Below are 21,985 nucleotides of genomic sequence, written 5' to 3'. Positions count from 1 at the left end.
TTAATATTGATGAAAAAGTTCTAGTTCCACTGACAAATTAATATTTCATTTATAAAATGACTTAAAACAACATCAATGATGAAAACCAGTTTTTACGTCTTTTCAATAAGAAAAGCTTGAACATCCTGGAACAGCTCCGCTTCTTCAGCGCCTCTTAGTGGTGAGACCTGGAACTGCAACAACAGTTCCTGCAGCCGCTGATGGTCCAAAGTGACGGTACAGACTCAGACCAATAACACAAATCACAATTTTTGAGGTGAGTTTTCATGTATTTATTTAAGTTATACCTTATTTATTTACATTATATTGAATAGAAATGATGTGGGGTAAAATATTTATAATATTTCCTTAATATTATTTGGGTGTCTGCAGTTCTGGAGCTGTTCATGGGTGATGTGTGTCAGCTGTTGTAGGAAGTTTATAGCTTAGAAAATATAATTACTTTATAAAAATAAAAATACAACGGAAGTGTACCTTACACAGTTTGTAAAAGGCTTTAAAAAGTTATGGGTTCAAACATCCCAATAATTTCCACCATATTATTTTTATGGTTTGAAGCTCCTTTAATGAGAAGCACAGAAGTGGTGGACCCAGTTTCTGCTGTACACTGCTGGATCAGCTGGCTGAAAAAAAATCCTACCTTTTTTCCTCACTTACAAAAGAAACAAATTCACTTTTAGAAATAGAATTGGTGGGCGTCAGAGAAGTATTTCACTGAGGGAAACCAGTGAAAGCAACGTCCAAGAATAAACTTTCCTTCAGAGGATTAGTTGAAGGGCACGGACCGGTCCCCTCTTTTTTGGCCCGCTGCCCTGATCTGCCGGTCCACAGGGGTTGTCCATCCCCAGCGTGGCTCCACAGAGCCGTGTCAGCTACTACATCCTCCCTACTCCACAGCTTCCATCATCTCAGGGAAAATCTCACCAATTACGACACAGTTTTAACAAAAATACATATTTACAGCTGGGATGATTAATCACATTAAATGTAATTAATTCAAATAATCATCAACTAACTTAGTAATCGAATAATGGTTAACTTGAGTATTATGCAGACTCAGAAAAAAATATTATTTTCTAAAAGATAAACTCAGAGCAGTGATTAAACCAAAACTATACACGAAATACACAAATAGAAAAATAAGCACCATTAGCAATCCAATTATTGAAAAATTAATCAGTTTATCTACAAATTATTAAAATAATACTGTTGCATTTTAGGTAATAAAATGTTTATCTTGTTTTTAAAAAAGGGGAGGGGATGGATTATTTGCATCTAATGTTTAAAAAAAGGCTAAAGTGGTTAAATGAAAAATCTGCAGAATGTGACATTTTTTATAAGAATATTTGATTAATCGTCAGAATAATCAACCAAAAGTGACTAAAACAATTGTTTCATTTTAAGCTTTTGTCTTCAAAACTGTGACACCATAAACAAATACCATACACCTGATGTAAACAACCAGCTAAAGTAGTAAAAAATTTATGAAATTAATAGATCTGTATTTACAGTTATGTCAGGAAGTGGACTCAAAAAGGTAGCAGCTGACGTCATTTGTTTTTAAATGCCTGTGGTTTTGACAAGCCACGCCACTTTTTTTGGAGTTCGGTAGACAAACAGCTGAGCTGTGAAACCACGCCCTCACCTGTTAGGTGTGTCTGGGCTGCAGCGCACCTCGTTTTTCCTCTTTGGCTGCAGAGACAATACAAACAGGAACTGGAGGGAAATGGCCAGAGAGAAATCCTAACCTCGAGGGATTTCCTCTACAAAACTTCCCACTGACAAGGACGGAAATCAAAGGAAGGAGAAGATGAAAGATACCGGAGAAGTGCGAGGAAGCACAGACAAGCTCAGTAAATCTGAGAAAGACCAGGTGGGTAAACCCTTAAGAAGAGAAGCAACTAAACAAGTAAAGCGAGGTGTGTCATGACGGCGGTGATGGAAAAGAACAATTGAAACGTGTCCTCGGAGCTGTGGTATGCATTGTTGAGGGTCTCGAAAGTAGAGAAACATTAGCTTTGTCGGGACCTCGCTCACCCACTTACTTACTGTCACCGACACCGGTTATAACAATGTTCCGTTTATGGAAACCCACGTCTCTGTAGCGGCGTCATTACGGAGGGAACGTAAAAGTCCAGCGTAATCTTCACCACCACTTGTCCAACAAGTTACCGGAAGTTAACTGACGTATCGCCTTGGGCAGATAACTGAATAAAAGCTCCGACCAGCAACACATTAAACGCTTTTACACTTCAGAGACCACGCTTAATCAGTTGCAGGTGTTGTGCCGGGATCTGTTTGCGCTTCTACTTTGTGATTTACGGCTTCGTTCTAAATCCATGGTGCGTTTAAGTCAAGCCGTACAATAAAACTAGTAAATTTATAAGCGTTACTGTTCACCTCTGACTTATTCAGGCTTCCTAAATAACATTTTTATAAATAAGAAGAAATGTTTTGATACTTGTTACTAAAAGACGCACTATGAAAACAAACATTAAAAAATGTCCTTTGAATTTCTTTAGCATTTAATCTGTTAACAATTAAATACTCTGAAAGATATTGTCAAGTGGTTTAATTAAAATCTACACTAACATATTTGCTAACATCAGTAAACATAAAACAAGCGACTTCTTACACATTTTTTGAATAGATCTAGAAGCGTTGAAGTTGCATTTGTATGGAAGAAGATTAATGGCACTAAAAAAAAAAGAAAGAAAACAAACAAATCTGAATGCCACAATTCAGACTTTAATGCAGATAAGCAGTAAGAAATGCCCATCTTTTTTTAGATTAGATGCGAGTTGTGCAGGAGGATAACTAATTTGTTGTTGGATTTTTGTGTTTTATTTCTTCACTCAGCGTTCTGATGAATCAAATTGTAAGTTTGTCTCCCTGGAACGGCCTGGACTTGTAGCGATTTCGCAGAAAATTGGACATGAATATCTTTTCATTCGAAGTCATCAACCAGACTGTAGTTTTGTTGCAACTTGAAATGCTCGCTAAAGATCTTTGATAATGGAACCATCCCAGTCTTCCCTGGTCTTCTGACTGTTTTATTATTTCCTGCTTTTCCTGTAAACCATGCAGTTTTAATAAAAGTAACTGCATGCAAATAAAGAGGACAGGTTTGGTTAGTTGGTTATGAGGTTTTGGGAATGACATCACACCTGTTATCATCATGCATACCATCAGTAAAGTTTGTTTCTCTGGTTAAATAACTTACTCCTGCAGCCTTCACAACATGGCATACACATACAGCAGAGATATTAATATTAAACTCAGGTTTTCCTGTGGCTCCTCTATTTTCTTGTTCAGACTTAAGGAATGGTTAATTTTTCCAGTTTTCAAGGACAAGCAAATCCTCTGTTTTGCACATTTATATTCTTCCAACACACTGAAACCCTGACATCTGTCGGTTTAATCTCATTTGACTCCATCAATTTAAAAAGATGCTTCAATAGAAAACATTGGTTTTCTTCAGTTTATCATAACGATTGTGTGCAGAATTTCTAACAATTTGAGTTGAAATATTTTTTTACTAATATATTATTGAATAACCAGTTTAAGTTATTTTTATTGGCATTTATTACAAAAATATAAATAAATAATCTAGTGTACAAGGTGTACTTGAACATTAAGTTTATTGTTCTGACTGTAAAACACTGGATAGAAGTGCAATGCAGAGTTAACTTTTCTGAGAAACTTGACTCCTCACAGCAGCCAGACTGTTGCCAGTTGGCACGGCTTCTGCATGTTCCGCGTCATGCGCAGAACTAAACGGAGCAGACCCAACATGCTTAACATGTCAGCTCATGTCAGAAACGTATTCTGCATTGTTCTGCACATACCTGTGCAGTACTTTGCTTATGCCATTTTCTGTCACAATACATATTTTTTTTACTTGCCAGATTCTTTTACAGTAGAAGGAGGGACTGTATATTCCTGAGTTAGTTGGCATTTTTCATCGGTTTGTGAAATTTGTCAAGTTTTTTAACAAAAACATTTCTTGCACTTGCAGTGGATGACCGTAGGACAGTAAAATAAAAAGTGCTCTTCACTCTGTTTCCCCCAAATCACACAGAGGACATCTTTGGTCATCCTGTGGTGCTGACCGGTGGTCTATGTGCATTTATCACATAAAAATCCACAAGAAACACAAATTTTAGATATCAGTGACCGCTATACATGACAGGATTATTGACTTTAAACAAACTCCTATATGTTGATAAAAATTAGTTAGCTTTGTCTTATTTCACTTGAAATTAGATCAAGAATATTTAACATTAGTGCTTTTTGCAGTTTTTCAAAATAAGTATAATTTTATTAGATTGTCAATTATAATCAAAGAAATTAACTATACTATTAATTATTATAATTGATTAGTCAATTATAATCAAAGAAATTAACTATACTATTAATTATTATAATTGATTAGTCAATTATAATCAAAGAAAATCAGCCTCTAAGTCGGGGACGTCCGCTGCTGCTTTGCTTCATAGATTCCTGTCAAATCAGCAGCGCCCCGTCAGAAGTCACATTCAGGTGTTCGGGTCAAGCCTGACTCTGCAGCTTGAGACATTCTCTGCTCTCTGCTGCATTTTCAACTCCCTGCAGGCAACATGCACAAAAGGGTAAGAGTGGGTTTAAACTGCAAACGCTTCACTTCAGCTTCCTGAACTGTTTGAAATCTTTACAGACTTGGATTGCCAAGATCTACAAGAAGAGAGTTTGCACCACCTTTGTGGAGGACTCTTTCAGGTAAGTGCAGCCTGACGGTTACGTGCCGCGGTGTGGATGTCGGACCCTCATCTGATCTCCTTGTGTCAGTAATGGAGCGCTGTGTCAGTGTGGAGGAGCGAGAGACGCCCACTCCTCCGTGGCGCTCGGGGACTACTTCAGCACGGCCATTGTGAACCGCTGGGACAGCGCCCAGCACTCGTCTGAATATCCGACCGACGCTTTTGGAGAGGTTCAGTTCGCAGGAGCCAGCAAGAGACACAGTCAAGTGGGTCCCTTCTGTTTGGCTTTAAGAAATCCTATCAGAGTTGGTTAATAAATGTCTTTGTCTTAATCTTACGACCTAATTATCAAGAGAGATTATAGAATTTGTCAACACATTGGAGATTCCTGACCTTTGACCTGTGGCTGCACTCTCGTAAATAAATTGTCCCATTGTGGATTTATTCTGTTTCAGACAATCAAACTACTTTTACTATCAGAAAAAGAACTGAGTAAATACAAAATCTAGTTGTTAAATTATGGTTTTATTTGTAAAAGTGATCCGAAGCAAATTGGCTCTATGTGGAAAAGCCTAATGCACTGTAAAAACACAAAATCCTCCCACGTAGTTTTGTAGATTTTAGTGTAAATATCTTAACGCATTTGAAATAAGACAAATTTAACTTAAACATAACTTTCCAGAAAAACTTTCCAATAGTTTTAAGTTTTATTGACTTAAAACTACTGTTTTAAGTCAATAAACCCAGTTCTAGTTCCACTGGCAGATTATTTCACTTATAATTAGAAATTTTTTGCATGTTATAAGTCAGTTTATCTGCTAAAGAAACTAGACCTTTTTCATCAATATTAATGAATTATTGACTTAAAACTAGATCATATTTCTTGCTGAAAAGTTTTATTTGTCATATTTCAAGAATACTAAAATATTTGCACTACAAACTAGACAAAAATTACATGGTAAGATTTTGTGTTTCTGCAGTGTATCAAACAATCACAGGTCTGTAAGAAATTTGCGTAAACCTGTTATTGACCTCATGTCTGATCCCTCGCTCCGATGTGTGCTGGTTTCTTTGATGTTTTTCTTTCTGTCAGTTCTTGCGCCTGTCGTGGGACACCCAGCCGTCGATGGTCTACAACTTGATGAAGACCCATTGGCATCTTCCTGTACCAAACCTGGTGGTTTCCGTTGTGGGTGGAGAGGGCAGAACGAAGGTGAAGACATGGGTCCGAGAAGTCCTCAGGCAGGGACTGGTGAAAGCAGCACAAAGAGCAGGTGAATGTAAACCGAGGTCTTTAAAAACCAGAGCAGAAAAGATGGAAAAGGGGCAGCGAGACGTTTTTCTCCAAATTGGGAAAGTCAATTATAATCCAGAACAGAATGTCCTTTTAGACAAGGAACCTTTTACACATTTACATTTATTTACTCATTTTGTTCACACACAATCAGCTTGAAAACTCACAGAAATGCTAAGTATTACGTTGCTGTTGTATCATATCACTTTGTGCAGCGCTAAAAGCATTTATACCACATTTTCACTCTGTCCAACATTACAAGCTCTAACTTTTGTGTATTCTCCTTCGATTTTATCACATAGATCAAAGCAATAATCTGCTTGTTAATGAACTGCTTGCACACTGCAAAGACACAACTCACCAAGTATCTTTGTTCTAGTTTCTTGTCAAATATCTTGGTCCTCTTGAAAGAAGACAAAGTTAACTTACAAGTAGCATTTTGGCAAGATATGTGAGCCTGTTTTAAGTCAATAATTCCTTAATATTGATTAAAATGTACTGGTTACATTGGCAGATTATTTCATTCATAACATGGGAAAAATGTCTTGTTATAAGTGAAATAATCTGCCAGTAGAACAAATATGTTTTCATCAATATTAATGAATTATTGACTCTAAATAAGCTCCTATGTTTTGCCGAAAAGCTACTTCTAAGGTTTGGTCTTATTTCAAGTGTGCTGAGATATTTGCACTAAAATCTGGAGCAAGAATACTTGGTAAGATTTTGTGATTTTTACAGTGTACAGTCAAATCAGCTGATCACAGCTCTTATTTCACACACGGCTGCAAACAAACGGAAGACAAAAATCTGACAAAACTGCAGAATTAGGCTGATTAAATCTCCAAAAGGCTCAGATATACTTTAAACATCTTTCATGGAAAGATAAGGACCAAGTTTAGAGACATTGATTTGTCATGGACTCCTGTTTAGGCTTTTTATTGAACACATAATGTTGAACTGTCCCTGCCCAGGAGCGTGGATTATTACAACAGGACTGCGTGAAGGCGTCGGCAGGTGTGTTGGCGAGGCGGTGAGAGATCACGCCACTGCAGCCTCCTCCGACTCCCTCAACAAGGTGGTGGCCGTGGGCGTCGCTCCGTGGGGAATAGTGCACAACAGGGAGCAGCTCGTCAACCCCAAGGTTGTTGTCTTAAGAGTCACATGATCTTACCCTGGAGGTTTCTATGCTCTGCAGGAAGGTGTGATGTTTACTGAACATTTTCACCTTCATTTGTAAAAGGCATTTATGTTGGCTTGTTCACAAACACGAGTATATCTTCAGTCTCTGTTTTACACCACAAGTACGCTGCAGAACTAATAAAAAAACACAGATGATTCACAAAGTATACAATACAAAACGTAAAGTAAACATACCACCTTGACCTGTTGGACTTGAAAACTAATTTTCTGTCTTAATCAGCTCCACATTAGGTCGGTTTGTAACAACTGTTTTCCAAGCTTTCAGAAGCTGGAAGTTCAAATATGATTAATTATTTGAAAAAAAAAAAAGGAAAAGACATTGAAAAGAGAAAGTAAAGCACTTGAAATCAATCATGTATGAACTTTCGTCATGGTGTTTGTCTCCACAGCTACACAAAACGGCAAAACACAAACAGAAAATGGACACAAATTGAAAAAAAAATCAACCCTACACATTGCTAACAGAGCATCACAACCGCACTGAGGCAAAGTGGCTGCCTGTTACCTAGCAACCCCAATGAAACCCAGCCCATCACCTAGCAACGCAAGGAGCTCCAGCACTTGTGGTCAGCTGATTTCACCGCTGTACAATGGCTGCTGGAAAAGTGTTTTGTTGTTGACTTATGATCTATAAACCACTTACTGAAATTTTGTTGGTTGTGCAGGAGGCTCCACTTATGCTTTTCAAAGATTGTGCGGTTGTTTAAGTGCGCATCTGTTTAGCCGTTTTCATGTGCGAGTGTAAACATTGGGTTTTGGGGGCGTGGCCAGCAGCAGATTATTTGGATTTAAAGTGACAAGACGCTCTAAAACAGTTCAAAACATGCAGAACTGAGTAGACTGGAATCTCATTACTGAAGGAGGATTTTATGGAAAGAATGTAATGAAGATGTTTTTAAATCACCAATAGCTCAATCCTAATCTGTTCACGAAAACATAATGGATCCCCTTTAATGGTGGAAAAGGTTCTGTAATGCTTTTGTCTCCATTTTGTGCATCACTAAAAGCTGCCATTTGTTCAGGGACGTCTCCACTATTTATACTCACTGCAGATAAAATGGTACATTCATTAATTTTGCAGGTTCCTCATCTGAAATAAATGATCATGGATGCTTTCTTGAGCAGGGCAGCTTTCCTGCAAAGTACTACGTCCAGAACCCGGTTCGGGATTCCTGCTGTCTGGACAACAACTACCAGTCCTTCCTGCTGGTGGACGATGGGAGTGTGGGCCGCAGAGGAGGAGACACCGTCTTCAGAGCCAAGCTGGAGGACTACATTTCCCATCAGCGCACAGGAATATGGGGTAAGAAATATATGGATTTACTTTATTTGCATGAAATGATGAAAAATAATCCAAGGGCTTCTAGTAATCTGTAATTTGAACTATTCTGACCTTTTTGGGTAACATGAATATTTTTCTTAACAGGTAGCGGAACAATTGACATCCCTGTTCTTTGTATGTTGATATCAGGAGACACAAGCAGCTTAGAGGTGAATTGCCAACTTGATTGCTGTCGTTTTGCCTTGGTTTACGTGGTAATCATGGATTTTCTGGTCTCTGCCAGCGAATGGATCTGTCGCTGAAGAACTCCATGCCCTGGCTGGTGCTGGCCGGTTCTGGAGGCCTGGCAGACTTCGTCGCTGACCTCCTGGAGAACGTGTCGGCTGCCCCAGGCTTCCAGTCCAGCAGTGAAGGTGACGGCGAACCCGGTCCCAGTGTGGATCTGAAAGAAAAAGTCGCAGAGCGAGTCAAGAAGCACTTCCCTGCAGAATCGGCGTCTGACAAACTTGTTGAGCGTGTGAGTTCTGCTTGTTTTTTCTGTACCTAAAGAGGAAGTGGTTCTTTCTGCTCTTTGCATGTCCAACTCGAAACATAATAGGTCACATTTAAGAAAATACCAAGAAAATATTTACCCAAGTGCTCGTGGTGAGAGTTTTGGTCCAGCTGCCCAAACAGGTCGGGACAGAAGGTGGTTGAACTTCAGTTCTTGTTTCCTGATGGAGTCCTTCTTTGATTCTTCAGTCCTGATGAAGGACAGTTTTCTTTTAATTTTGACGTCTCTGTCTGCAGGCCCTGAGCATCTACCAATGCAGAGACTTGATTTCAATCCACTATGGAGAGCAGGAGAGTCCCACAGACTTTGACACAGTCCTCCTCAAGGCATTGGTTGGAGGTGGGGAAACTTTTAAAACTAAAACCTGCAGATGTTTTTATGTGGTCAGACATGATTGTTTTCCGTTTGTCTTGCAGCCAGTAAGCAGCGGACGTCGGTTGAGGCCAGTCCGTACAATGAAGAACTGAAACTCGCTGTTGCATGGAACAGGGTTGACATTGCCAAGAGTGAACTTTTCAATGGAGACATTCAGTGGAGGGTAAATGGAAAGAAATGCAGTGTTTTTTACATTTTCTTTCAATCGTTTTACCTTTTTCTTGGCTATAAAAATGTAATTCTCGTCCAAACAGTATGAGGATCTGAAGGATTCCATGACGGACGTCCTGATCAATGATAAGCCCCAGTTTGTGCAGCTTTTCACTGAGAACGGTCTAAACATCACTGAATACCTGACCTACGGCAGACTGGAGCAGCTCTACCGCTCCGTTCCCGATTCAACGCTGTTATATCAGCTGCTTCAGCGCCGCTTAGTGGTCAGAACTGGAACTGCAGCAACTGTGCCTGCAGCAACTAGCGAGTCAAAATCCCCTTTCACAGGGCCAGAAGAGGACTTTCAGAGCAGGTCACAGACAGACATCACCCTTTTCGAGGTGAGTTTCCACCTCCTTCATTGATATTAAATCACATGAGACAGTGGGAGCCTTAAAAAACTCCTTCAGCAGCCGACTGGAAGGTACCGCAGGTCATTCTTACCAACCGCTTTCTGACTGCGTACAACCAGCACATTGCTCTAAATATTGTTATATTTTAGATTACTTTTCATTGTCGTTTATACTGCTGTGACACATGAAGATCCCCATGGTGGTGTTTTTCTCTCTATCGCGTGAGGATAAAACACCAACTGATGAAACTGTATTTTCCATATTCTTAGATTTCAGGAGTCCTGGATTTGTTGTTGGGTGATACCTGCCAGCCGTTCTACTACGACGTTTTGGGCATTTTACAAATCAGCTCTAGAAGGAAAGCTGTCAAGGTACGCTTGGTTTTCCTGTGTGTTTTTGTCTAGTGTTTGGATAAGAACCTTTATGTCTCATGTTTTAAATCTCAGCCGTTGTGAACGGATGTATTTGGGTCTCGTTGTGTGTTTTCCTCAGCGTGTCAGCAGGCTGCTGTGTGAAAATCGGCGGTCCTATCAGAACCAGCGCTGCCTCTACCCCTGGGCTTCGCTCTTCATCTGGGGCGTTCTGCAGAACCGTACTGAGATGGCCACTTTCTTCTGGGAGATGGTAAAATTTCTGACGCAAAACAAGAATGTATAACAACCTCTTTTTGTTGGACAAAAAGCTAAAATGTGGATCCTAATTTGAAATGTCTCAGATCTAACATGCTAACTAAGAATTGTGGTTTCTGTCCTGTTTTTGTTTCATTTTCTGTTTAAAAGATTAAGAATAAATTTGCATTAATCATTTTTATTTGTCTCATTCAGCTTATTTACTGTATTTATTCATATGAAACTGACCCAGAACCGTGAAGCGATATTTGGGTGCATCGTTATACCCAACATATTATGATTTATGCACAACTTTCTGCAGCTTTTAGTTATTTTTTTCAATCTTTCAGCTTTCAACATTTTATATTGATACTAGACATCTGTAATTGAGAAATAGGTTGTTTTTAAGGACAACCAAAAATATTTATATAAACATTAGTTTTGTTTTTTTCAGTTTGGTGTATCAGAAACATTTCTTGGGTTGTCAGATTTTCCATTTTTATTGAAAATAAACAACTGTATGGACCTGAAAAAATAATATTCTCTAAAACTGCTGCACGTCTTTGCTTGTCCTCCCGTGTTTGTCAGGCAGGCGAGTCGGTGCTGACGGCTCTGAGTGGCTGTAAGATGCTCAGAGAGCTGTCCAAGCTGGAGTCTGAAACCGAAATCAAACTGTCCATGAAAGAGCTGGCCCAGACGTTTGAGAACCTGGCACACGGTGAGACGGACACCAACATGTTCCACTTAATTCAGCCAAACACTAAAATACATGTTGAGAAATAATATTTAGTTGTCTGCTAAATTTGGAAACGACTCCAAACTTCAAATGGTTTTTGTCTCAGTGATGAAGGTCGTTTGACTCCATAAAACTGCATTTTTATTTTGTGGAAAATTCTGCTATTTTTATGGAAGAAATGTCATTTAGTCAGGGTTTCTGATACTGATTGTTTAAAATTGATGCTTGGAATTTTATCAGAACATCCCTAGATTATTTATTCATAAAATTAGCAGGAATTGCATGAATTTTAACAGGTCGGTTGCGGTTTGTTCAGATTATTCTCATCCTTTAAACTCTTAACTGTGATGCCTTCGTGTCGTCAGTAAATCTGTTTCTAACAGCCACCAGGCCAACTAATCTCCTCCCTTTGTCAAAGATATCTTCAGCTCTTGCTATCGCAGCGATGAAAGTCGCTCCTTCGATCTGCTGATCAGGAAATCTCCCGTTTGGGGAAGCACCACCTGCCTGCAGATGGGCATGGGCGCCGACGCGCGCCTCTTCTTCAGCCACGACGGCGTCCAGGTGCGTCATCCTTATTTATCTGGGTTCACAGCAAAACCGCGACTTGGTGAAGAAAATGTTGCTGTCTGTCCAAAACGATCTGTTCTGTTCTTTCCATTCAGACTTTTTCCATTTGAAGACTTTTATTTAAATTTGTGAATTTAGCTGTTGGTTTTAAATTGTGCTGAAACATTTCATCAGTAACGGAGAAAACATGAGCTCCATTTTCCCTCCAGTAAATCTTCATCCAGACTCTCCTTTGCATTTTCATGTTTTTGTTGACATCAGCACCATGTGGTGCATTTCTAAATGCACCACATGGTGAAGGAAATGTTTCAAACGAAAAATATTCCTGTTTGTAAATAATATGCAGTGAATTACGATTTGGTCCTTGTTGACCAAAGAAATAAACTGAGCATTTAATATTTTAAACAAATAAAGAGTCAGATTTCTTTAAAGGAAAGGGACGTGTAAATTATTGAATATCCAAAACGTAGTTTCATCCATTTTCATTATTTAAAAAAGACTTCCAGTTTACTAATTATTTTAGGTTTACTTTAAATAAATAAATATAAATTTATTATATGATGAAAATGTTTGCTGTATTTAGCCAAATTTAACTGAATATATTTGTGTGCACCAAAGTCAGCCTCTGAATGGATGTGGTGGGATTGGTTAATAAAACACTTTGTTCAATACATACAATTTTCTATTGCAAAAATATCTTAATTTGTCACCAATAACTTTGCATTAAATAAAAAGTTTCTGGTGCCATTTGTGTCATTCTTAAACTCCAAAAATATGAGTGCAAGGGCCACAAATGGCCCCTGACCCACACTTTGGACACTTTAACCACAGCAGCTCAGCCTGTTTCTGCATCTCTTCATGATGATCCCACTGGACCACGTCTCTTTTCCCTTCCAGTCGTTTTTGTCCCAGATCTGGTGGGGCGACATGCAGAGAGACACGGCCGTCTGGAAGCTGCTGCTGACCTTTTTCTGCCCTTTCCTCTGCTACACAAACTTCATTTCTTTCAGGTAAAATCTGCAGAATCACGGTTGATATTAGGTTTCCAAATGAGTCGGCGTCACGGTAACCTTGGTTTACCTGTAATGTTTCCAACCCAGGGAAAATGGGAACCGACAGGAGGAGGAGGAAGGAAGGAGCAGCGATGAAGACCCGAGTCGGGATTCGGACAATCACTACGGGACAACCATCTTCTCTTTCTCTGACATCAAACACATGTAAGGCTTAATTATTATTCTTTTATATTTGCTTATTTGACCTTTTCATCAAAAAACCTTTTTTCCCTGCAGGAGTAGGAACCTTTTCACATTTAGGCATTTTGCAACTATGCAATTTTTTCACCAATAAAAATCTGAAAAGTGTACATTATGTTTTCACCTCCATTTACCGTAATGCCCCTAAATAAAATCCAGTGCAATCAGGTACCTGGTACCAGGTGAATAGAGTCTGTTTGTGAGAAGCAGATAAGAGGGCGGTGGAAACTTTGGAGGAGCTGCAGAGACAGAGAGCTCAAATCTGACCTATTATACCACAGTAAATAATTCCCTAATATTGATTTTTAAAAAGAGTTTTGATTCAGTGGGTTGAACACATATGCATGTCAGACTTTTCCTTAGTTTAGTTTCCAAAAAGTTTGAAAACCTCATGTCATTTTTCTTCCATTTCAACTCTACATGCTACTTTAATGTCAACAACATAAATGGAAGTTTGTGGTTCTCTCTTTGTAAATGATGGTCCATCTATACACCTGCAACTAATGATTCAGTTAAATTATTATGATGGTAAATCGAATAAAAATATTGGCACATTTTTCATGTATTCCTTTTTTGTATAATATTAGAAATACATTAGATAAAAAACTAAAAATTTTATTGATTATCTTCATTCCTTGAGTGAACACTTGACCTTTTTGATGCATCTGCAGTAAAACAAATCCTTTTTGGAAAGTTCAGTCATTTCTGCTCGACTTAACATCAGTTCAGGTCAGGGATGATTTGTTGTTTACATTAGCTGATTACTAAAGATTTTTTATTTTAGTTTTTGCAACATTTTAATCTGGTGAAGCTAAAACTATTCCACTTGATTTTTGTGTAGAACATATTTGCAGACGGAAGTTTTTTATATCTTAAATGATGCAAAATGTGTTTTGTCTTTTGAACACTTTTGTTTTCTTAATTTCTGCTCTGAGTGTGTTGTTTCAGGAAATGTTCTCTTGTGAGTCTATGTACTCCAATTAACAATTAATCAACATTGGTTACAATAATCGATTCTTTACGTTTAATCTGATTAGTTGTTTCAACCCTGCGAGGTTTTATTATCTCACATTTTTGCTGTTTTCTGAACTGAAAATCTCTCATTTCATTAGTGAAGTTGACGGCCAGCTCTCCAGCCCCAGGAGTCCCAGCATCAGAGGTGAGGCTCTTCTGCAGACACCGTCACTGAAAACACTTCAAACATCATTAATGTTCATTTTGCTTCGACGCAGGCGTTCCTGAACCCTACAGACCGCCGCAGCGCCCGTTCATCTTGTCCCGCTGGCGCCAGTTCTGGTTTGCTCCTGTCACGGCGTTTTTGGGGAACGTCTTGATGTACTTCCTGTTTCTCATCCTGTATGCGTTTGTGCTGCTGTTGGACTTCAAAAAGCCGCCCCCTTCAAACCTGGCCGTGTCGGAGTGTTTGCTCTACTTCTGGGTTTTCACCATCGTGTGTGAGGAGATACGAGAGGTGAGGAATTCTTTAAACTGATTTTTCTGTTGCTTTTCCAATAAGGTGATCTGTTTATTTTTTTGCTCTTCCAGGGTTTCTTTTCAGACATGATGACTTGGCGTCAAAGGCTCAGAGTTTACATTCAGGATGTGTGGAATAAATTTGACATTCTTGCTATAACTCTTTTCCTCTTGGGATTAATTTGCAGGTGTGAACTTTGAATTAATTTCAACTTATTTATGTTCTCCCATTTCACAACAAAAGTTTCTAAAGTCATTTTTATTATTGTTGACATAGAAAGCTTGAGAAATGATTTTCTCTGTTCTGTTGGTTTAAATGTGGTTTTAAAGGCTGACCACTAGATGGTGCTGTTACTGCAGTATTTATTTTGTGTTAAGAGTATCAAAAATTACCTTTTGAACGTTTTTATTCCTCTCAACTGCTTAAAATTTCCCACCCAGTCAGTTTTTAGTCACTTAGTTCATTTATTTTGATGTCTGAAAAACCTTCCAATATTTAAGTCACATTCAGCAGACATTGCGCCGTTACCTAGCAACCCTAAGCCCAGCCCCGTTTCCTAGCAACCAAGCAGATCTCCAGCACATTTGGTCAGCTGGTTTTACCGCTCTATGTGCTCAAAACAGGCAGAACTGATCTGACTAAAATCTAGTCATCTAACAATGATTTAGTGCAAAAACAAAATGTAATTAACATGCTTTATGTCAGCCATAAACCTATTCTAACCTGTTCAAGGAAGCATGATAGGTAACCCTTAAGTGTATTTTAAAGTTTGACCACCAGATGGCGCTGTTGCCACAGTAATTATGTTTGCATTAACATTTATTTCAGGATGTTTGAATGGTCTTATGAGTATGGAAGGGAACTCCTGTGTGTGGACTTCATGGTCTTCACCCTTCGTCTCATTCACATTTTTGCCATTCACAAACGGCTGGGACCAAAAATTATCATTGTTGGCAAAATGGTGAGCAAAGTTTCCAAATTATTATTGTGATTGCACTTCATTTTGCATCAAAACGCCTCTCTCTTTTCTTTTGAGATGAAAGACGTCTTCTTCTTCCTCTTCTTCCTGGGAGTTTGGATCATGGCGTACGGAGTGGCGAATCAGGCTTTGCTTTACCGCAACGATCCCAATTTTGATCGTATCTTTCGCAGAGTTTTCTACAGGCCGTACCTGCACATCTACGGTCAGATTCCTGTGGAGGAGGTCGATGGTAAGATGAGCGTTTCATGGATTTTATAGCATTTTGGAATTTAATTTTGATATTTTATGCATGTCTGGAAAAGTACTGAAAAAGAAAAAAAAATCTGGTTTTCCACCAGGTGATGTCCTCTGATTTGTCCCATAATCCCTGAACCCTTTACGCAGCTAGGCATCTTTCCTTTTTTCCCCTTAATCAATCCATCCATCCGTCCGTCCGTCCGTCCGTCCGTCTAAATCCTATCCGTCTAAATCCTATCCGTCTGTCTGTCCACTGGTTGTCCACTGGTTTATCTGGGTTTGTATATAAACCCAGATAAACAGTAAATTGACAATAGAATGAAACATAACTACTTTTTCTCAGTGTTTTTTTGTTTGTTTGTTTTTGTGCTTCAGTTAAAAAAGTTTGGGATGTAGAATGCACGGATAACCAGACGTTGGTTGATGGAGGTGCTGAGCAGTGCAGAAATCTCAACGGTAACTGGTTGGTGGTCATCCTGCTGATGATTTATCTCCTGGTGACCAACATCCTGCTCATCAACCTGCTCATTGCCATGTTCAGGTCGGTGGACCAGGAACGGACCATCAGATGGCTCTGATTCTGGGTTTAACTAGATGATTCTGGGTTTAACTAAGAGATTCTGGGTTTAACTAGATGATTCTGGGTTTAACTAGATTATTCTGGGTTTAACTAAGAGATTCTGGGTTTAATTAAGAGATTCTGGGTTTAACTAGATGATTCTGGGATTAACTAAGAGATTCTGGGTTTAATTAAGAGATTCTGGGTTTAACTAGATGATTCTGGGTTTAACTAAGAGATTCTGGGTTTAACTAAGAGATTCTGGGTTTAACTAGATGATTCTGGGTTTAACTAGATGATTCTGGGTTTAACTAAGAGATTCTGGGTTTAACTAGATGACTTTGGGTTTAACTAGATGACTTTGGATTTAACTAGATGATTCTGGGTTTAACTAGATGACTTTGGATTTAACTAGATGATTCTGGGTTTAACTAGATGACTTTGGATTTAACTAGATGATTCTGGGTTTAACTAGATGACTTTGGATTTAACTAAGTGACTTTGGATTTAACTAAGTGACTCTGGGTTTAACTAGATGATTCTGGGTTTAACTAGATGATTCTGGGTTTAACTAGATGACTTTGGGTTTAACTAAGTGATTCTGGGTTTAACTAGATGATTCTGGGTTTAACTAGATGACTTTGGATTTAACTAGATGATTCTGGGTTTAACTAGATGATTCTGGGTTTAACTAAGTGACACTGGGTTTAACTAGATGATTCTGGGTTTAACTAGATGACTTTGGATTTAACTAAGTGACTTTGGGTTTAACTAAGTGATTCTGAGTTTAACTAGATGACTTTGGGTTTAACTAGATGACTTTGGGTTTAACTAGATTATTCTGGGTTTAACTAGATGACTTTGGATTTAACTAAGTGACTTTGGGTTTAACTAAGTGATTCTGAGTTTAACTAGATGACTTTGGGTTTAACTAGATGACTTTGGGTTTAACTAGATGACTTTGGGTTTAACTAGATGACTTTGGGTTTAACTAGATGATTCTGGGTTTAACTAGATGACTTTGGGTTTAACTAGATGATTCTGGGTTTAACTAGATGACATTGGATTTAACTAGATGATTCTGGGTTTAACTAGATGACTTTGGATTTAACTAAGTGACTTTGGGTTTAACTAAGTGATTCTGAGTTTAACTAGATGACTTTGGGTTTAACTAGATGACTTTGGGTTTAACTAGATGATTCTGGGTTTAACTAGATGACTTTGGATTTAACTAGATGATTCTGGGTTTAACTAGATGACTTTGGATTTAACTAAGTGACTTTGGATTTAACTAAGTGACTCTGGGTTTAACTAGATGATTCTGGGTTTAACTAGATGATTCTGGGTTTAACTAGATGACTTTGGATTTAACTAGATGATTCTGGGTTTAACTAGATGATTCTGGGTTTAACTAAGTGACACTGGGTTTAACTAGATGATTCTGGGTTTAACTAGATGACTTTGGGTTTAACTAGATGATTCTGGGTTTAACTAGATGACATTGGATTTAACTAGATGATTCTGGGTTTAACTAGATGACTTTGGGTTTAACTAGATGATTCTGGGTTTAACTAGATGACATTGGATTTAACTAGATGATTCTGGGTTTAACTAGATGACTCTGAGTTTAACTAGATGATTCTGGGTTTAACTAAGTGACACTGGGTTTAACTAGATGATTCTGGGTTTAACTAGATGACTCTGAGTTTAACTAGATGATTCTGGGTTTAACTAGATGATTCTGGGTTAAGTGATTCTGGGTTTAACTAGATGATTCTGAGTTTAACTAGATGATTTTGGGTTTAACTAGATGATTCTGGGTTTAACTAGATGACTTTGGATTTAACTAAGTGACTTTGGATTTAACTAAGTGACTTTGGATTTAACTAAGTGACTTTGGGTTTAACTAAGTGATTCTGGGTTTAACTAGATGACTTTGGGTTTAACTAGATGACTTTGGATTTAACTAAGTGATTCTGGGTTTAACTAGATGATTCTGGGTTTAACTCAATGATTCTGGGTTTAACTAGATGATTCTGGGTTAAGTGATTCTGGGTTTAACTAGATGATTCTGGGTTTAACTCAATGATTCTGGGTTTAACTAGATGATTCTGGGTTAAGTGATTCTGGGTTTAACTAGATGATTCTGAGTTTAACTAGATGATTTTGGGTTTAACTAGATGATTCTGGGTTTAACTAGATGACTTTGGGTTTAACTAGATGATTCTGGGTTTAACTAGATGACTTTGGATTTAACTAAGTGACTTTGGATTTAACTAAGTGACTTTGGATTTAACTAAGTGATTCTGGGTTTAACTAGATGACTTTGGATTTAACTAAGTGATTCTGGGTTTAACTAGATGATTCTGGGTTTAACTAGATGATTCTGGGTTTAACTAGATGACTTTGGGTTTAACTAAGTGACTTTGGATTTAACTAAGTGATTCTGGGTTTAACTAGATGACTTTGGATTTAACTAAGTGATTCTGGGTTTAACTAGATGATTCTGGGTTTAACTAGATGATTCTGGGTTTAACTAGATGACTCTGGGTTTAACTAGATGATTCTGGGTTTAACTAAGTGACTCTGGGTTTAACTAAGTGACTCTGGGTTTAACTAAGTGACTCTGGGTTTAACCAGATGACTCTGATTACTCTGGTCCTCGCAGCAACACGTTCACTGAGGTCCAGGCCAACAGCGAGTCCTACTGGAAGTTCCAGCGCTACAACCTGATTGTCGAGTATCACTCCAAGCCGTCACTGGCTCCTCCGTTCATCATCTTCTCCCACATCAATCTCATCATCAAGAGGAAGATCCGTAAAGTTCCCTCTGTCAAGGTTCAGCACTTTGGTCAGTATTTTGATTGGATTAACAAATTTGGGTTATTCTTTATTTGGGATTAAAAGTTTGAGTATAAACTAAAATATACATAAAGTTCTTTTGGAGTCCAAATTTTACATCTTTATTTCAGACAAAGACTGTTTCATGCTTCCAACTTTGGGAAAAAGTTGGGAGGATGCCGACTCCATGTTATAAATGATGTAGTTGTGAGACCTTTAACTGATTCAAGCACAGAATTGACTTCATATTTAGTAGAGAGCATTTAGGTTAAGTTAGAGGAGAGACTGAGCCAGCAGTCGTCCAGCATTAGTGTGTGACCTTACTAAGGCTCTCCTGGATGGTTTGGTATTTCCAAAACACATTCCTCAGCCAGGGAAAGTCATGAGGGTGTGAAGTCAAGCATCTCTTTTTTTATTATTATTTTTTGCTTACTGCTTCCTTTTTAATGAGGATTACATGAGGATCAACTTTACGTTTACATCACAACCTGCCCTCCTTTGCCTTTTTGTAGTTCTTCAGTTAAGTAAGAAGGCTGCCAACAGACTGATGACGTGGGAAACGATCCAGAAGGAAGACTTCCTGACGGCCCAAAACAAAATCCAGAAAAGCAGCGACTCAGAGAGGCTGAAACGGATGTCTGTCAAGTGAGTGTATAGATTACTACTAATGAGGATGATTTATTATTATTACTATCATCTGATCTCTGCTTTTCTCTCTAGGATGGACAGTGTTGCTAAACACATGACTGAAAACAGAGACCTTGACCAGAGACTTCGGGCTCTCGAGAACGAGGTGAGAATCGACTTAACGCTGCGTTTGTCCCGACAGTCGCAGCGCTGCTGGGCTTCATGAATGTGATCAATAAATAACAAAAGACAGAAAAATTACAGAAGGATTGAGTCTTAAATATCATGTCTTTGAATGCATCACTGTTGGAACAACCTGAAAACGATGAAACGATAAAGTAGCATCCAGTGTTATGTCAAAGGGTCTCTGATGGCCAAAGCTGGAAGGACTGATGGGTCAGGTGATTATTTCCTATCTGAACAGGTATTGATCAGCCAGTTATATATAAATACGTGTGAATTTAGGAAATTAATACCCCAATCACCTCACCCATTTGAAATATGTTCTGTAGCCATGACTTTGTTCCTTTATTCTTGCTAAAATACAGAAAACAACAAGAATTTTCTCTTGTAATTTTTAAATGAAACAAACAAAACAAAACCACAAGTAATGAGGCAGGCAGGGAAGATGCAACAGTAAACAAAAAAGTGAAAGTCACATCAGTTTGACCTTCAGTAACGCTAATTATAGCTAGCTTAGCCTTTGTTTTTGTTCTGTTTAATTACAAAAATTGCAGATTTTTTTTCTCCTTCTTCTTAAACTGTTATGTTTTACCAGCATGCCTGTATTTCTCCAACATGGCTGCTGAGTTTCTGCAGAATGAATCCTAAGAATAGGGCCTGGAGCTGGACTCACATTTGCTGAATTAAAGTCAAAAATGCAAAACCTAAAGGATTCTTAGGTTGTTTGGCATCATTTTCTTCTGTTAAGGAAAAATAACTTGATGAATTCAACAGTTTTTCCTTCTTCTCCTCAGATGGAGAACTGCTCAAATGCTCTGAGATGGATTGTTGACACTTTAGCAGAAGGCGGCGCGTTTAAGCCGCCCAGACCGCCGCCCACGTTCAGAGGTAATCTCCAGAATTATGCAAAAACCTTCACAGGCGTCTATGGGAATAATGCAGGGATTTAATGTGACACAGACTTTAAACCTGTTTGACTAGTTATTCAGAACTACTGGGTATTTATCTTCACTTCTACCATTTCATGTCTTTGCTGTCGTTTCCCACACAGATGGCATTCCCAGTTCTTCCGGTTCATCATAGCTGGACCGTTGGGACACAGGTGAACCAGGAAGGAACATGACACACTGGCAGCTTGTTGCGGCTCATACATGTGGTTCCCACCCGTCAGTGTCACTGGGTTAAAAACAACAATCTGTCTGTAAAACGTTCAGACGCACCTAAACGTGGAACAGTATTCATGAACTGATATTGAAATGCTGATTGTTTGTTTACTACGTTTGCATTGAAGTCAGTTTAACATGATCTATGCTGTAGTTTTAACATCTGATCTAAAACTGCACTGCAAAAACACAATCCTAACTACACTTAAAACCAGGCAAATCTGACTTATAAGTAACTTTTCAGCTTGTTTTATATTTCTGTTGGCAGATTATTTCACTGATAACATGGGGAAAATGTTTTATTAGTGAAAATAATCTGCCAATGAAACAAGAACTTTTTCACCCATTTTAAGGAATTAGCTTAAAACAAGTTCATATCTTGATGAAAAGTTTTTTGAGTTAGTTTCACCTCATTTAAAGTGTAGTAAGATACTGGCACTAGAAACTAGACCAAAGCAACTTGGTACGATTTTGTTTTTGCAGTGCGTGTGTGTTTACTTGGGGAAATAATGAGTGTTTAATTTTATTGTGTTTATTTACAGTCAGCAGTTGCTTAAAATTAGCTACAAAAACTGTTGTCTCTCATTGAGCCTAAGATTTTATACCTTCTGTCTAATAAATGCATTAAATGATGTCGATTTAATGCTTATTGTGTTATTGAGAGTCTTAACCTTTTGTTCCCTCACACTTGTTTTCATAAATTTGGGATACTTTTCATATTTATTAGATGGATTTTGTCCAAGT

The 21,985-nt window shown here is 38.3% G+C and overlaps 1 protein-coding gene across 1 annotated transcript; it reads left to right on the top strand.

The window, feature by feature from the left end:
* Positions 1–1,669: 1,669 nt before the first annotated feature.
* LOC106907699 (transient receptor potential cation channel subfamily M member 4-like) lies at positions 1,670–21,884 on the top strand. Its single transcript, XM_014973525.2, has 28 exons — positions 1,670–1,873; positions 4,697–4,758; positions 4,828–5,005; positions 5,833–6,013; positions 7,005–7,174; positions 8,359–8,536; positions 8,660–8,724; positions 8,799–9,032; positions 9,305–9,407; positions 9,485–9,606; positions 9,698–9,997; positions 10,279–10,380; positions 10,502–10,633; positions 11,206–11,335; positions 11,772–11,917; positions 12,821–12,933; positions 13,024–13,140; positions 14,289–14,335; positions 14,409–14,647; positions 14,722–14,837; positions 15,479–15,611; positions 15,687–15,861; positions 16,245–16,410; positions 19,097–19,278; positions 19,781–19,913; positions 19,989–20,061; positions 20,873–20,966; positions 21,130–21,884. The coding sequence occupies exons 1-28, from the start codon at positions 1,811–1,813 to the stop codon at positions 21,159–21,161; spliced, it is 3,786 nt and encodes a 1,261-aa protein (XP_014829011.2). The 5' UTR covers positions 1,670–1,810; the 3' UTR covers positions 21,162–21,884.
* The last annotated feature ends 101 nt before the right edge of the window (positions 21,885–21,985 follow it).

This window comes from Poecilia mexicana, unplaced genomic scaffold (assembly GCF_051168715.1).
Source record: "Poecilia mexicana isolate PSO_F unplaced genomic scaffold, ASM5116871v1 scaffold_19, whole genome shotgun sequence".
Lineage (NCBI taxonomy): Eukaryota > Metazoa > Chordata > Actinopteri > Cyprinodontiformes > Poeciliidae > Poecilia > Poecilia mexicana.
This window is presented reverse-complemented; position numbering and strand designations above follow the sequence as displayed.

What these genes read in the sequence shown, in the direction of transcription:
- LOC106907699 (XM_014973525.2), top strand. Translation starts at nt 1,811, where the DNA reads ATGAAAGATACCGGAGAAGTGCGAGGAAGCACAGACAAGCTCAGTAAA. An exon ending in CAGACATCACCCTTTTCGAG is followed by an intron (nt 9,998 to 10,278) that starts GTGAGTTTCCAC and finishes CCATATTCTTAG; the next exon opens with ATTTCAGGAGTCCTGGATTT. An exon ending in TCCTGTGGAGGAGGTCGATG is followed by an intron (nt 15,862 to 16,244) that starts GTAAGATGAGCG and finishes TTTGTGCTTCAG; the next exon opens with TTAAAAAAGTTTGGGATGTA.